The sequence below is a fragment of the Trichoderma ghanense genome (assembly GCF_004382785.1).
Source record: "Trichoderma ghanense strain CCMA-1212 chromosome Unknown scaffold_13, whole genome shotgun sequence".
Taxonomy (NCBI): domain Eukaryota; kingdom Fungi; phylum Ascomycota; class Sordariomycetes; order Hypocreales; family Hypocreaceae; genus Trichoderma; species Trichoderma ghanense.
Window position 1 is genome coordinate 153,769 of NW_027395676.1, and position 14,174 is coordinate 167,942.

A 14,174-nucleotide genomic window follows, 5' to 3' on the forward strand; every position below is an offset into this window, starting at 1 on the left:
GCTTCCTCGGGTTTCTATTGAGTCACTCTCATCCTCACGTGCGTTGCTTGCGAGCTCTGTGAAATAGTCGACCTACTCAGTTATGTACTGCTGAGTATAAGTGCCGTCATTTCCCTCACATCACCTCTCCTCTTTGATAGCAACTCTCTCCTCCCTTCCAAGCGATTCCAGCCCGTCTCGTCTATGATGCCATCTACAATTTATTGCGCATCCTCTTTACCCACCGGTTAATCGTCAACACCCATTAATAACAGCTCGCGACTGGTGCGTCACGCAACCAGCCTTAGGTCCTTATTCTTAATCGCAAGATTCCCGTTCTGCCTGCGGTTACTGTACCCGGACATTCTTCCCATATTGGCAATTTGGATGATGGAGTTCTCCTACATGTAATTACTTCAGGATCTTCTGAAAGTTCTTGCTCCAGCAGTCACTGCGGCTTATTGCAATACGTACCTACAGTGTGATGCAGTTCACTGGATGTCGTCCATGAAGATGCCGTTTCGCGGAATAGTCTCTCGAGCTTGCGGACTCAGAAGTCGACCCTCGCTCGGTATCTGGCTTTCCAAGACACAGCTGATAAGCCATGCTCCAACTACAGTCCTGACGACGAGCATTACTCAGTAGCCGATCAACGTTCAGATTGCGCGTGCAGCAAGACATGGAGGCTGAAGACTCACTGCATGCATACAGGTCAGTTGCCTTGTGCGTAGTGTTGATGAAACAAGTACATATAGAAGCAGGCAAGTTCTACAGGGGCCGGTATAATATTGACTAGGTAGTAGATGTTCATGTCTACGGATGGAATGTGCTACTGGGTCAAGGTAGTGCCTCTGGCCATGACACTTCGTCCTCCACGCCGAATCACAGCTCCACCATGAAGCATTGATCTCTCACGGAGCTGCGATATCTTGTCGCACAAGACGCGGGGTCAGGTGACCCTGCCGTCCGTTATTCCATGTTGTTGGTGCTCTGGCCAACCGAACACAGGCTTTTCTCTCTTCTGCAACATCATTTGGTTCGGCGCATACAAGACAGCCTCTGCGCTTCAGCTGGAAATCAGTATCAGTATCTTCGGTGATTCTGACCAGCTTCTTTTCGTCCTGTGATGAACAGCCGACCCTGCATATATTGAAACACAATTCACCTGTTGCTTGCAAGCAGAGCATTGACGCCAATGACGGCCCTTCTGGATTGTCCAACAGAAATTCTGCATTCCCTCTTCGAGCAACTGCCTGCGTCTTCTCTTCACGCTCTTTGCCTCGTCAACAAACGCTTACACCGAATCTCCGAGCCTCTGTTATACACTGGGATCGCGTTGATATGGACGCAACATAGGCCTCCTCCCATCATCTCGCTTTTACGCACCATGCAACAACAGCCTCGGTTGGCTAGCCGTGTCGAAAAACTCACACTGCATGCGCCCTTCAGGGACCACGATCCGGACGGTTTTCATTACACCCACCTGCCTCCCAGTATTCCCGCTGACGGCACCGATTTGGCCGCTTTCATTGCAATAATTCAAGGCATTGGCCCACCATTGTGTGACGTATGGATTCAAGAGTTGGAGAATGGCACAATGGATGCGTTTGTTATGCTGCTGCTATCATACGTCCAGAACATTACCTATTTGAGATTGACAGGCGTCTTCGCCAGAGCGAACCGCCTCCTTGGCATGTTGCTGAGAGCTTCACTCTGTCAAAATTTAGACTGCAGACTCCCGCAGTTGCAGTTTCTACAGGACGTAGTCTTCGAACCCGAAATGACCCCCTATCAGCGTAATGGATCAAAAAATACGGCCGATATTCTCCCACTATTCTATCTTGCCTCAGTCCGGTCGGTCGCAGCTGAGATTGACAACCCCGTCATATTTGCGTGGCCGACGTATACGCCCAAACCCTCTCAGATCACCACTTTGGATCTCAAAATTGTACGGGAGGGCCATCTAGGTCGGATTCTGGCTACGACAAAGAACCTGAAGGTGCTCAAGTGGAAGTGGGAATATGAGCATCCCTTGAGGCACGAGAGCAATACCAACGTCATCAATCTTGACCAGATTACTGCAGACTTAACCTGTGTCCAGGAGACATTGGAGAGTCTGTATCTATCAGCGATATTCGACGATGAGTATTGGAGAGACAGTCTGAGCGTTATTGGCTCTCTAAAAGGCCTGAGGAACTTTGAAAGGTTACAAAGGCTCGAGATACCGCAGCTCTTCTTGATGGGATGCTCTCCAGTGGACAACTTGAGCGGCTTCAAAGATCTATTGCCCGCAAATCTACGTCACCTGACCATCACTGACGATAGCTCATGGCTAGAGGGAATTGCCTGGCAGGATCGAGACCTCTTTGACAGACTTCAGCAATGGTGGGGAGAAGATATGCATCACACCCCTTGTTTCCACAGTTTCAGCCTCTCACTGCGGTACACAGATGATCAATGGTGCGCTGGCCTTGGACAGGAGCTTTCGGATCTCGGTGCTCGTCTTGGGATTCAGATTGAGATCTTCAAGAGACTCGAGGACCTGTAAAACTCAACACATTCGCATCTGGTCCATCTTCAAAACTCCACCTGTCACAGTATTGATATTGTAGGGCTCTGCCTCTGTGGCAAGGTCGAGATACTCGATGTTTTTCTGAGCGAAAAACAAGTTAGAGCCTCAATCAGCCTTTCGTATGTTAGCTAGACCTAGTGCTCAGAAGAGTAGGGAATGCTACTTTCTCTCCCGTTCCGCATTCGGCAATATTCGACACGTTTGCTCTCTCGTTGTGTAGATTCCGGTGAGCGCACGTACTTTGGTGTCCTTCAGTGGCATGCTGTGCAGTTGGCAATATGTACTAATGAGGGCACATAATCTCACCGCAGGAACCGCCTCGATGGTGCCGTTTCTCCTCCCCCGTCTGTTCTTTTCCAGACGGCCGTACACAGGGCGAGACTCTCTCTGGCCGGGGTATTGGGCTAGTTGACCGTTAGTATTAGAGTTGACCGGTTCATTGAAGGTGAGATGGGTATAGTAGGCCAACATCTTGGAGCCGACGGCAAAGTTGAGTGGCCCGTCTCCAGTTCCAATCGTGGCCAGCTCGTAATCGAGACGAACTCCAAGTGGTTCAAGAGGCTGGAACCGCAAGCCGTTATCCCCTGATTAACAAGGACGAGGGAGGCTTCAGTGTTTTCAAGATAGCGAGGTAGATAGAGAAGAGTCGCAGCTTTATGTAGGTAGGTAGATGTAGATGTGTACCCCGTACCTGATTTCGACCACATATCGAAAAGCTACCTGCATCCAGATATACGGCACCTCCATTGTCTCGGTATCCTAACGGCTCCGGGCCAGCTCAACATTCGCTCGCACTGTATCAATGGCCCTGCTGAAAGTTTGGCCCCCCTCAGCTTAACCCTCAGAGGAGACTCGCAAGATGGCATCAAGTTTGCAGTCTCCCATCTGACAGGATGTGACCCAGCTGTCGTGGGAAGCTTTGACCAGAGGGAACTGCACCTATATGAATTCTAACAATTGGCGTCCCTCGCTGTTGAATGCAAAGGAGCCCATGTCGAAACTCTGAGCCCGGCATTCGGTTCTGCACGTATTGGCTGGCTGCTGTAAGCCGAGCCGTGGTTCGACGTCTGCAGTCACCTCGCACAGGTAAGCAAACAACAAGGAAGGTCGCCGAATCTATAAAAATAAAAACCCATGCATGCCATTAGCTAATCCAACAAACTTCTACCAATCATCTCGAAGATGCGGCTTTCCTATTTCCCCAGTGGCTGGTGATACTACCATGCCAAGACTTGCTTGGAGTATAGCGCGCCTGCTTGAACTAGGTACTCGGAAGGGCTGCCAGCTTCCAGGGCATTCCCGCCCAACAGCCTTGGGCATAGCAATTCTTTTCCATCATGAATGGGAAGAAGAGGCTGAGAGGGCCCCCGTCTGTTTGCGCTTGTGCTCGCTGATTGAAGGGTTGCAGTCCCACCCCCTATCGTGACATGTCGATGCTGCTAGTGAGATACGGCAACGAGGCGTTTTTCTTTCATTCTGTAAGCCCCGAAACCCGACTCCGTTTGCTCGAGAATAAAGCTGGAATCACCTCATGCTTGTGTTATTGCTGGATTGTCCAAGATGCTGTATATAAGTATCTTGCCGATCTACTACTTCGCATGTTCACTGGACCGGACCAGCTAGCTGTTCCCCAACTCTCCCACCCTAAGAAGAAACACAGCCGCCGTGCCGCCCCAAGATGACTGCCACGAGCCTTTGGCGTTTCTTGACCTTCTATCCTGGGGGTATGTGGGTGGTCAACCCGCAGAGGACGTGTCGTGGCCCGGCTTTCTATGCTTGGCGACGGGTGCGGCAGGGGTCCAAAATAATCAATTGCCACAAACAGGCACAATCCCCCAATCAGGTGCAATACACTCGAGCTAGAGACGGGTAACCGGCGGAGCGGTCCTGTCTTGTGCCAAACGGTGCCCAGTGAGAGTTGGCCGGACCTGGAGTATGGACTGCGCTAAGCAGGATGCTTATTAGGGGGGGCTTGAAAGAACCGGCAGCGCCTTGTCGACGTGCAGCTTACAGGCCTCGTACGTTGTCAGTGTCAGCGCTAGTGAGCAAGAAGTTGGACCTTTGGGCCGGTTGAAATCGTGTGAGATTCTTGCCGCGGCTGCAACCGTTTTCTCCATCAGGGAGGCCGTCGAAAGATGCATGGTGCAGACCTCGTCGAGGACTCAATTCGAAACATGGGAGTTTCTCTGCAGGCTGACTCGAAAGAATTGCTTCCTCAGCCTTGCTCCTGAACGGAGACCCAACTGGAACTATGCTTAACTACAGCGTCACAATTGGTAGGGCTGAGCGAGGTCTCCGCTGTCCATATGGTGTTAGAACGGATCCGTGAGAGCGGGCACGGGGAGGGGGTGAACCCTCAGGTGGAGGCTCCGTGACCCTTGCCTGTCCCATCTCCTGATGGATGTGTTCGTTGCCCTGGAAGAATCGGATACGGCTGGACTTTGCACGAACCCCCAGGTTCGTTCATAAGCTCTTTGGACCCCCAGCTGGCCTCCCCGTTCCCCTGCAGAGCTCCTGTTTCCCACGGGGCTTGCTCGAATGTACAGGGCGTATCCATACGCATATGATAAGATGACTCCGACAGTACGTCTCTAAAAGTCAAAGTCCATTCCGTGGAGTGAAGCTGAAGAAAGAAAGGGCAAAGACGCTGGTTGACTAACATGGCCTCCCAGTACGACGACGCTCCTCAGCTCGCCGAGGGCCACGACCTCCCCGAGGCCTACGTCAGTCATCCCCATATGGAGCAAGTCTGGTCCCCTCAGCCGTCGATTGCGCCGACATACATCTCCCAGCCTTCAGTTTCTTACGGCAACAACGAGACACCATATCCCAACGCCGGCGCATACAGCACCACGGGCACGTACTCGGACGCTGGGAAAAGCGCGGCAGTGGGCGGCGTAGGCGGCGTGACGGGGCTTGTGACTGGAAACGGGGCTGGAGGAGACGCAGCATTCACGGCACCTCCTGAGTCAACCTCCCCAGGTGAGAAGATGGCCACCACTGTTTGCGGTATCTCGCTGGTTCTCATCCTCTCCATCATCATCGCCATCCTGTCCGCGGCGGTCATCGGACTGGCAGCCGGAACTGGCGTCGCCACCAAGAACTACAACGACGCACACTCGCAGCTGAAAGTCCTCAGCTCTTCGCTGGTCGCTGCTCAGGCAGAGGCTACTGGGACACCTACTGCGACCGCCGCTCTCCCTTCTAGCACGCCGGACTTTAACAACATCACCAACGGCTGCTCTGACGACCCCGATTCTATTACCGGAAGCGTTTATACGTCTAAATGTAAGTCTAATGTTGTATCCTCTTGCAATGGTTTTGACGGAGAGGAACTTGAAGCTGACCAACCAATCTGTAGTCTTTGGCAAGCCTCATTTCACCATGTACTGCAACAAAGACACCATCAACCCATCCATGTTCTCCGTGTTTGCCCCCAACTTCAACGGCTGCATGGACGCCTGTGCCGCCTGGAACTCGTACAACAAGACGACAAAGGGCTCCTGCGTGGCCGTCTCGTTCATTCCCGCGTGGAGCAACGTGGCCGTGGCTGTGGCCGGCAGTGCTCCCGGAGACTGCTACCTGAAGCCTGGGCCTCAGACAAAAGCCAACTTGACGACTCCTAACATCGGAACCGAGTGTCATGCTGCTATTGTTCTGAAGTAGTTCCAGAGGACTCGTGAACTAGCTTTCTTCTATAAGCTCTTCTTTTTCTTCGCTCAGGGGGGGGAGATACTCCCATGGCTTCTTTGAGACGAAGATATTGATAATGTAGGAAGTATTTGGGACTTTTTCTTTGTTATGAGCACGGCGTTGGATTTAATGAATGGGGAGCCTACTTGCGAAGATTGAATGGAATCTCCAAGTCTTTTGTATTGTACTTTATACCATACCATACCTGTCTTTTATATTTACCTACTCCTTCTGGGGCTCCCCGAATCTTTGCTCGAGCTCTGCCCTGTTATGTCAACCTTGTCATGTTCAGATCGCCTTATGAGATCCGATCCACTCCTAAAGATGGTCCGCGATACTCGCCTCAAGAATGCAATCCATCAGGAGACTCGCAGAGTTAAAGAGCGGAGCGAGGTCATGACCAGGGTGTCAATCCGCCACACCCGATTAGTTTCCACCATGAAGATCATGAAGCCAGGCCTCCGTTCTGAAAATAATGGAGCATTGACTCCATCAAGGAAGTTTGGGGTACAGGTAGTGGGCCATCCCGGCAAGTGTTCACACACTGTGGTTTAATAAGACAAGTTGTCTTCATGTGCATGGAGGTTGCTCAAGAAGGTTTCGCATTTGGGAAGTGAAAGAATCGTGGTTGTAAGTAACCGTCTGTTATTCATGGCATCTCTCGCGCGCAGCTTGCCCATCAATAACTAGGAGGCCGATAGATAAGGTATCCAGCATTCTGATGTGAACTAAACGCCTTGAGACTTATAATCGAGTTGCCATCAACGCAGCCTCAGCTCGGCATTATTGTAAAGTATACGATATTCACTTGATGAATAGCAATGAGACATTCAAAGGAAGGTTTTCCGAGGTCATTGGTGCATCACACACCGGATTTCAGGTCTACGGCGCAGGTCACGAATTCCTGCGGCTCAAGCTCAGTTTCCCGTCACAGTGTCGTACGAGACAGCATCTCTTCATGTGAAGAGATCAGGTAAACAAACTATATAGTTCCGCACTTCTAGGTTTGCTTGGCTGTGTTTGGCTTTGGCGTAGGTGTGGACTTTGTGATTAGGGGTTGCTCTGTTCATGCCAATATTGGGGGCTCTTGAAGTCCGCAGGAGATGGTGCCTCTGCATACGCTAATACTCATCATACAGAGAGATGGACACAGAGGATTCTCATAGCTACATAGGCTGCTAATCTTGCCAGCTCTGGTGAATAAGCCTGATCCTACCTAGACAACTCTCCTGATCATGCAAGCAAGCTACTAGAACAATCACGACTCCTCCTCCAAGTCCTTACCGCAGTTGTTCCAAGACTACCGCTTTAATGGCTCCCTTGGACTTGCCGACGTCTGCTGCGTGGAGGGCACATGGACCGACAGCACGCTGATTCTACAAGAATTCAATGTTACCATTCAACAACTTCAGTGTCATTAGTCAAGCCCGAATCATGACTGCCGCCGCCACGTTGTGTTGTGAGGTGGACAAGATGAGGCGTTTGGTCATCATCCAGGGTAGCTTTTGGTGATGTTTCGGCAAGATTATTAGTACATCTGCGTCCGGAATTCTTTGAAATCCCTCATCATCGATAATAAAACAGAAAATGAGCCAGTCTTTCATGCGCATGCCTCAACCTTTTGCAATTGTGTCTCATCAAATGTTGAAAGCATGACTGCTTGTGGTTTCAAGGAGGAAGCAGGTGGAGGAGTACGAGATCCATCTGGCTCCACTGTAAGCTTATCGCTTATCGATAAAGCATGTGCGGTGTCCTCAGGCGGGGCACAAGCAACCGTGACGAGCTTCCCTCCGCTATCGTTCGGCCATCCTCGTCTCCCAAACGCCAGCCAAGATGGAGGCCACAGCTCTTCGATCATGGGGTACGTGATCTCAGTAGTCTCCTGATCTCTTGCGGCGCTCATCACAAGCTAACTTCTCTTTCCTCGTGATAGAGCTGGACAACAATGTCCAGCTGGTTGACGCCAAACGGGATGCGCTGTACAACTACGATGCCGGTGCCCAAAAGGCCATAGCAGATGCCCGCCCGTGGGCCAAAGATCCAGGCTACTTCAAGTCCGTGAGGATCAGCGCCGTTGCCCTGATCAAGATGACGATGCATGCGCGGTCTGGAGGGAACCTCGAGGTCATGGGCTTGATGCAAGGCTACATCGACGCAGAAACGTTTGTGGTCACGGATGCTTTCCGACTGCCCGTCGAAGGAACCGAGACGCGAGTCAACGCACAGAACGAAGCGAACGAATACCTCATAGAATACTTGGATCTATGTCGAGAGCAGGGCAGGCAAGAAAATGTTGTTGGGTGGTACCACAGCCATCCGGGATACGGATGCTGGCTGAGCGGCATCGACGTCGAGACGGAGGCGCTGCAGCAGCAGTTCCAAGACCCCTTCTTGGCGGTGGTGATCGACCCGGACCGCACCATCAGCGCCGGCAAGGTCGAGATTGGAGCATTCCGCACATATCCCGCCAATCACAGGGCCGACCCTTACGCATCTGACGGCTTCCAAGCAGTGCCCCTCGACAAGGCTGCCGAGTTTGGCGCCCATTCAAGTCGATACTACAGCCTCGAGGTTTCGCATTTCAAGAGCACGCTGGACTCCCACCTGCTGGAGCTCTTGTGGCACAAATACTGGGTGCAGACGCTGAGCCAGAGCCCGCTGCTGACGAACCGCGAATTCGGCAACAAGCAGATGTTGGACCTGAGCTCCAAGATCAAAGAAGCCACCTCGGGGCTCGTGCGTTCCAGGGTCGCCCAGACTGCGATGATGGGGGGTAAGATTAACTCGGCGATTGAGAAGCTTGGCCAAGACGCAAACTTGATCGCGACCAAGGAGATGTCTGGATTAATGGCCACGCAGATCAAGGCCAAAGTGTTTAATGACTTGGGAGCGAAGACGGCACCGACCGACCCGGCAACCGCCTAGGGCTTTCACCTTGATGGTTTGGTAGCTGCATATCAGTGTTTTACGGTTTACGGGCAGTCATTAGAAAGGCGTTTTATGAGCTGATGAATACAATGGACCAATTTGCCTTCTTTTTTCCCCAATTGAGGAATTACGGCGACATCATCACTTGTCCCTCGAATATGCGTGCTCTAAAGCTCTCGCTGGGATAGGACAAGACAAGATACAACTGCATCGTCCACCCTCTGGGGTTCCGTTGGTTCAGCTCACCTCCGTTTCAGGAACAAAGGATCTTTGTGCGATTCAATGTCTAAGGAAATGGAATGACGTCTTCTGCGACAAAGTGCGGAGGCCCGGCAGAGACGTCACATTCCAGCCGATCTCCCTGCGATCAGTTCAAGCACATGAAACTGTAAAGACACCTAATCAAAGCTCGGCACTTACAGTAGACGACGTCGTGGCAGCTGAAAAAGAGTGCCAGGGAAAAGGGAGAAGAGAAATCACGATTGGTAGCACGAACAAAAATTTTCGGTGTTGCATCATGCATCATGCAGCCAGTCAATGCCCAAGATTGTGCCAATCCATCAATAATATCTCCGTCACTGGCACCGGCTGCGATGTGGTGGACGCACAAGGAGAGAAAGATCTGGCGGTCGATGACGCTTACACGCGTGGTCGCTTTAAGGCGTTGCCACAGCGGGTCAAGCGATTGTCAGTCAGATTGCAGGGCGGATGAGCGGGGGTCAACTCCAGGTTTGAGGGCCGGGGATTTTTGATCTGTATCGTACCTTTTTTTCACATGGATCAGAATGAGATTCACGGCTTATTGATCGAGTGAGAAATGACAAAGAGAAGTGAGGCGGTGGTAGTGTTGACAAGTAAACAGCACTAACCGGTGAGCAGGCGTTTTCGCTGTACGAAAAGCTCAGCACGGTGAGCAAAAGATGGCGAGGTGCCTTACCTTCAAAGGTTGGTACTAAGGGAGGTACCAGAACAGACGAACAGCTTCAAGCTGGGATCCCAGCTCGTTCCATCGCGCCGCTGTTGTGCCAATTTCCTGGATTCTTGCATCAACATCAACGTGCCGCAATCCACGCCCTTGAGCTACGCCGTCATTGGTTGCACTGCTGCAGATCACGCCGCCATTTGGCTGAAAAGAGTCGCGATGTCTCGATCCGCGTACGCCTCCTTGCTCGCCAGACGCCACAAGGCCAGAACCGTCGCCATCACCAAGGCGGAATGCCCCAATAACAATTCATCTGTGCCGTGGCTTCATTCTTGTAGTACCAAGTTTAGTACGAGTTACTGTATCAGGTACTGTACATAGGTGAGGTCGTACCGCATGGAATAAGCTTGCGAGGAGCTCACTTCACACCTCGTCAATTGTACACCCCCTTCCGGTGGCCTGGCTGCAATTGATGCAACGCAAAAAGAGGCAGCTATGACGTACTTGTTACCCGAGTCCAACGTCACTCCCCTGTGAGATGAAATGAGCCAAACTTGCACCAGCCAAGGAAAATGGGCAGTTGGAAGAGCAGGAAAGAGCGAGCAAGGCAGCCGGGACTGGAGTTGCCATGGGCAGCTGCGCTCCAGGTTGCAGCCGGTCATGGAGGGAAGCAGCGAGGGCAGCTTGTTTCCGTGGTGTTGCAGTTTTACAGTTCCAAGTACCTAATGCGTACTTCGTCATTCATATTGGATTGCACGGCAGCAGCTATAAACCCTCTCCTTCCGCTTGCAGCTCTTGCCCTCGGCCTCTCCCTTCTTCTTTCCTCCCCTCAACTCGTCATATTGACCAACACGTGCAACTTCCACTCTATTCACTCTCACCTAATCTTGTGATACCCCGAGAGTTCCTCCTGCTCTCACCCACGCCTGACAAAATACCCTACTGAATCGACTGCTTTTTCTGTTTTTGTTTTTGCTTTCTTGGTCTAAGCCAGATCTGCCTCTTCTCATCCAATACCAATCTTACACTACGCGATCGGGGCAGCCCCTTACTCTCTGGTTATCCCTGTCGAATTCTGCGATACAAGCAATACAGCCCTAAGAATAGCACCTCTTCTTCATCTTTCACCATGGCAAACGTCAACAAGCCGGTCAACATCAAGAAGAAGGAGGAGGACATCAATCGCAAGCTGCAGTTTTACGGCATCATCAATGCATTCAAGAATGGCAAGACCCCATCGGTATGTTGTCTTTTACCCACCCTGTGACAACCATTGGACGGCCGGCCACTAACTCACATCTCCAGAACGAGCAAATCGACGTGGCCTTGAACAGCTTCCTGCAGTCCAGAGCGCTCAGCCGCCCCTCCGACAAGCTCTCCGACGAAGGCAAACTGCTGGTGGAGGACGCAAAAGAAGTGGTGAAGCAAGCCAAACAGCTCCTGCTGTCCAAGAACGACGGCAATCTCCTCCAGGACTTCATCTGGCAGACTACTCAGTACGACACGCAGAACCTCCAGGCTCCCAACACCCCCGTGACCAAGGATACTGCTGCGAGACACAAGGATGAAGCCCTCGAAGGGTTGAGGACTCTGGGCACTTTGCTCATTACCAACGGACAGTTCCGGAAACTTCGTAAGTAGATGCGGCTCCTCACCCTGCCTTGACAGCGGCTGATCTTCTATTACAGTCAAGGATGCCTCCATTCTCGTCCGCGACATGATTGGAGACGGCGCTACCAACGTCGCCGAACGGGTCCGCCCATCGGATGAAGAGCTCCGCCGCATGGACGAGCCCGCCCCTGACAACACTTGGCACGAGAAGCCCGAGCTCTCCAAGGAGAGCCTCAAGAACCAAGCCCGAGAGATCTACAAGGGCGATCCGAAGAAGGATGCCAAAGATGTCGCCTCGGCTGCCGCTGGAAACGCTCTGCCTCAAGGGGGCGCGACTTCTCAAGCGGGAGCGGCGCCTCAGAACGGTGGTGTTCCCCAGGCCGGATTCGCACCCGAAATTGGATCCGTACCGCAGTATGGAATGGCACCTCAGGCTGGCGCAATTCCTCAGTCTGTCCATCCCCAGGGCGTTACCACAGACACCACTCAGACCAACCTTGGCTCTGGGCTCAACACCAACCAGGTCAACCCGAGCTCTGGTCTCAACACGGCGCAGAATGTCGTGAACCGGAAGCTGGACGAGAATCTCGACGATGAGACGCAAGAGAAGGTCAAGAGGCGCAACGAGGAGTACCGCCAGAAGGCCAGAGAATACCTGAAGAAGAAGATGCCTCAAGAGCGCAGGGATCAGGTTATCTTCCGTCTCAAGAAGATCATCCTCGAATGCCAGCAACACCCCGATTACTCTCAAGCGGTGCAGACCCTTCTTCGGCTGGCTGAGGAGTACGGCCGACATGGGCGCAACCTTGGAAAGGGTTCCGCTGACTCTGCCAAGGATGTCCGAACCGGACTTTCTGCGGCCGAGGAGGATCTGCGCACCCTGATTGAGCGCTTCGCCAACGGCACCTCGACCGAGGATCTCTGGCAGTCCATCTCCCAGATTTACAGGGATGCCGACAGGGACCAGGAGCTCAGAGACTGGTTCAAGCAGGTCGACACCTACATCCGCAAGTGTCTCTTGGAGCAGGGCTACGTCCTCGAAGACCAGTCCACCGAGGACTGGAACCGGCTCTACGACAAGGGCCGATACCTGCTGCGTGAGAAGTACCGCAGCCACACCGACCGCGTCCTCGACGAGGTCAAGTTCATTGTGGATCAGTTTGACCAAGATCCGCAGAACAAGGCCTTTGGCCAGGCGGTTCAGAAGCTCTTCAACGACTTGGGCACCGATGTACACGGAAAGCCGGCGTTCAAGCCTCACCTTATCAAGGACTTGACCGACGTCATCCTGCCCGCCATCTTCGAGAACATCGCATATGTGCCGATCCCGCGTCTCGAGTACACGGATCCCCACTTCGACGCCGTCATTGAGAATCTGGTGCTCGAGAGTGACAACTTCATGCCCAACGTTATCGAAGTCGCCAGCGACAACTACTTCCGATGGGGGCGTAAGAAGATTGCCAACAAGCGCAAGAATTCAGTGGACATCAAGGTGACGGGTATCCAGATGGATCTGCGAGACGTGAGCTATCACATCAAGCGAAAGACTGGATTCCCCTCCCTCACCGACACTGGCGTGCTCGACCTGCTGCTCCCCGGCGATGGCTTCTCCTTTAGGTTGAAGGTGTCCACGCCCGATAAGAAGGACGCGCAGCACGTTTTCAAGGTGGAAAAGGTGGACGTCGACGTCAAGGGCCTCAAGTTTAAGATTAAGAAGTCCCAGCACAAGCTTCTGTTTATGCTCTTCAAGCCCATTGCGCTCAAGGCTATCCGCCCGGCGCTGCAAAAGGCCATTGAGAAGTCCATCAAGGACCAGTGCAACAAGGCGGATGAGTTCCTCTTCCAGGTCAAGCAGGAAGCGGACCGTGCCCTTGAGGAGGCCAAGCGTGATCCCGAGAATGCGCCCAACCTCTACAACCGATACTACCAGGCCGCGCAGAAGAGATTCCTCCAGGGCAAGGAGAAGGCAAAGGCCATTGCTCAGGACAAGAAGGTCAACGTGGCCGTGACCAAGCAGGACAGCATCTTCCCTGACATCCATCTGCCCGGCGGCATAAGCTCCAAGGCGACGGAATACAAGGAACTTGCGGCCAAGGGCGACCGATGGGAGAGCCCCGTCTTCTCCATTGGCAGCGCCAAGCGGAGTACCGACATCCCCCCCGTGCCGCGCATCGAGAGAAAGGCGCATGCCGTCAGTGGCGGGCGCGCCAACGGCAACATTGATGGGTCGGCCAACTTCAGGGGCCTGAACGCTGGCGAAGGCACAAGCGGCCACCAGCTTGGCGGACAGAGCCTGACTGCCTACTAGGGATGCAGTGACGGGCTCATTTCGAGAGTGTGGAAGAAGTGCAGTCAGCATTCACTCGGTGCTGATGAAGTAGAGATTCTATACCCGTCGGGACAGGCGTGAAGTGTCCCTACAAGCAGCTTTTCCTTTGTCTTTCTGACGTTTCTCTTGTCTTGTTTTAC

The 14,174-nt window shown here is 52.8% G+C and overlaps 4 protein-coding genes across 4 annotated transcripts; all 4 read left to right on the plus strand.

Annotated features, from left to right (window-relative positions):
• Positions 1-1,366: 1,366 nt before the first annotated feature.
• Positions 1,367-2,527, plus strand: CCMA1212_008695 (uncharacterized protein; the record flags this gene model as incomplete). The annotated part of the gene is made up of 1 exon (XM_073705812.1): positions 1,367-2,527. The coding sequence occupies one exon, from the start codon at positions 1,367-1,369 to the stop codon at positions 2,525-2,527; it is 1,161 nt and encodes a 386-aa protein (XP_073555592.1).
• A 2,684-nt stretch (positions 2,528-5,211) lies between these two features.
• CCMA1212_008696 (uncharacterized protein) lies at positions 5,212-6,217 on the plus strand (the record flags this gene model as incomplete). Its single annotated transcript, XM_073705813.1, has 2 exons — positions 5,212-5,839; positions 5,913-6,217. 2 exons carry the CDS (start codon positions 5,212-5,214, stop codon positions 6,215-6,217), a joined length of 933 nt encoding a protein of 310 aa, XP_073555595.1.
• Positions 6,218-8,077: 1,860 nt separating this feature from the next.
• On the plus strand, positions 8,078-9,169 carry CCMA1212_008697 (COP9 signalosome complex subunit 5; the record flags this gene model as incomplete). The annotated part of the gene is made up of 2 exons (XM_073705814.1): positions 8,078-8,105; positions 8,178-9,169. 2 exons carry the CDS (start codon positions 8,078-8,080, stop codon positions 9,167-9,169), a joined length of 1,020 nt encoding a protein of 339 aa, XP_073555594.1.
• Positions 9,170-11,223: 2,054 nt separating this feature from the next.
• CCMA1212_008698 (uncharacterized protein) lies at positions 11,224-14,013 on the plus strand (the record flags this gene model as incomplete). The annotated part of the gene is made up of 3 exons (XM_073705815.1): positions 11,224-11,334; positions 11,400-11,727; positions 11,783-14,013. 3 exons carry the CDS (start codon positions 11,224-11,226, stop codon positions 14,011-14,013), a joined length of 2,670 nt encoding a protein of 889 aa, XP_073555591.1.
• Between the last annotated feature and the right edge of the window lie 161 nt (positions 14,014-14,174).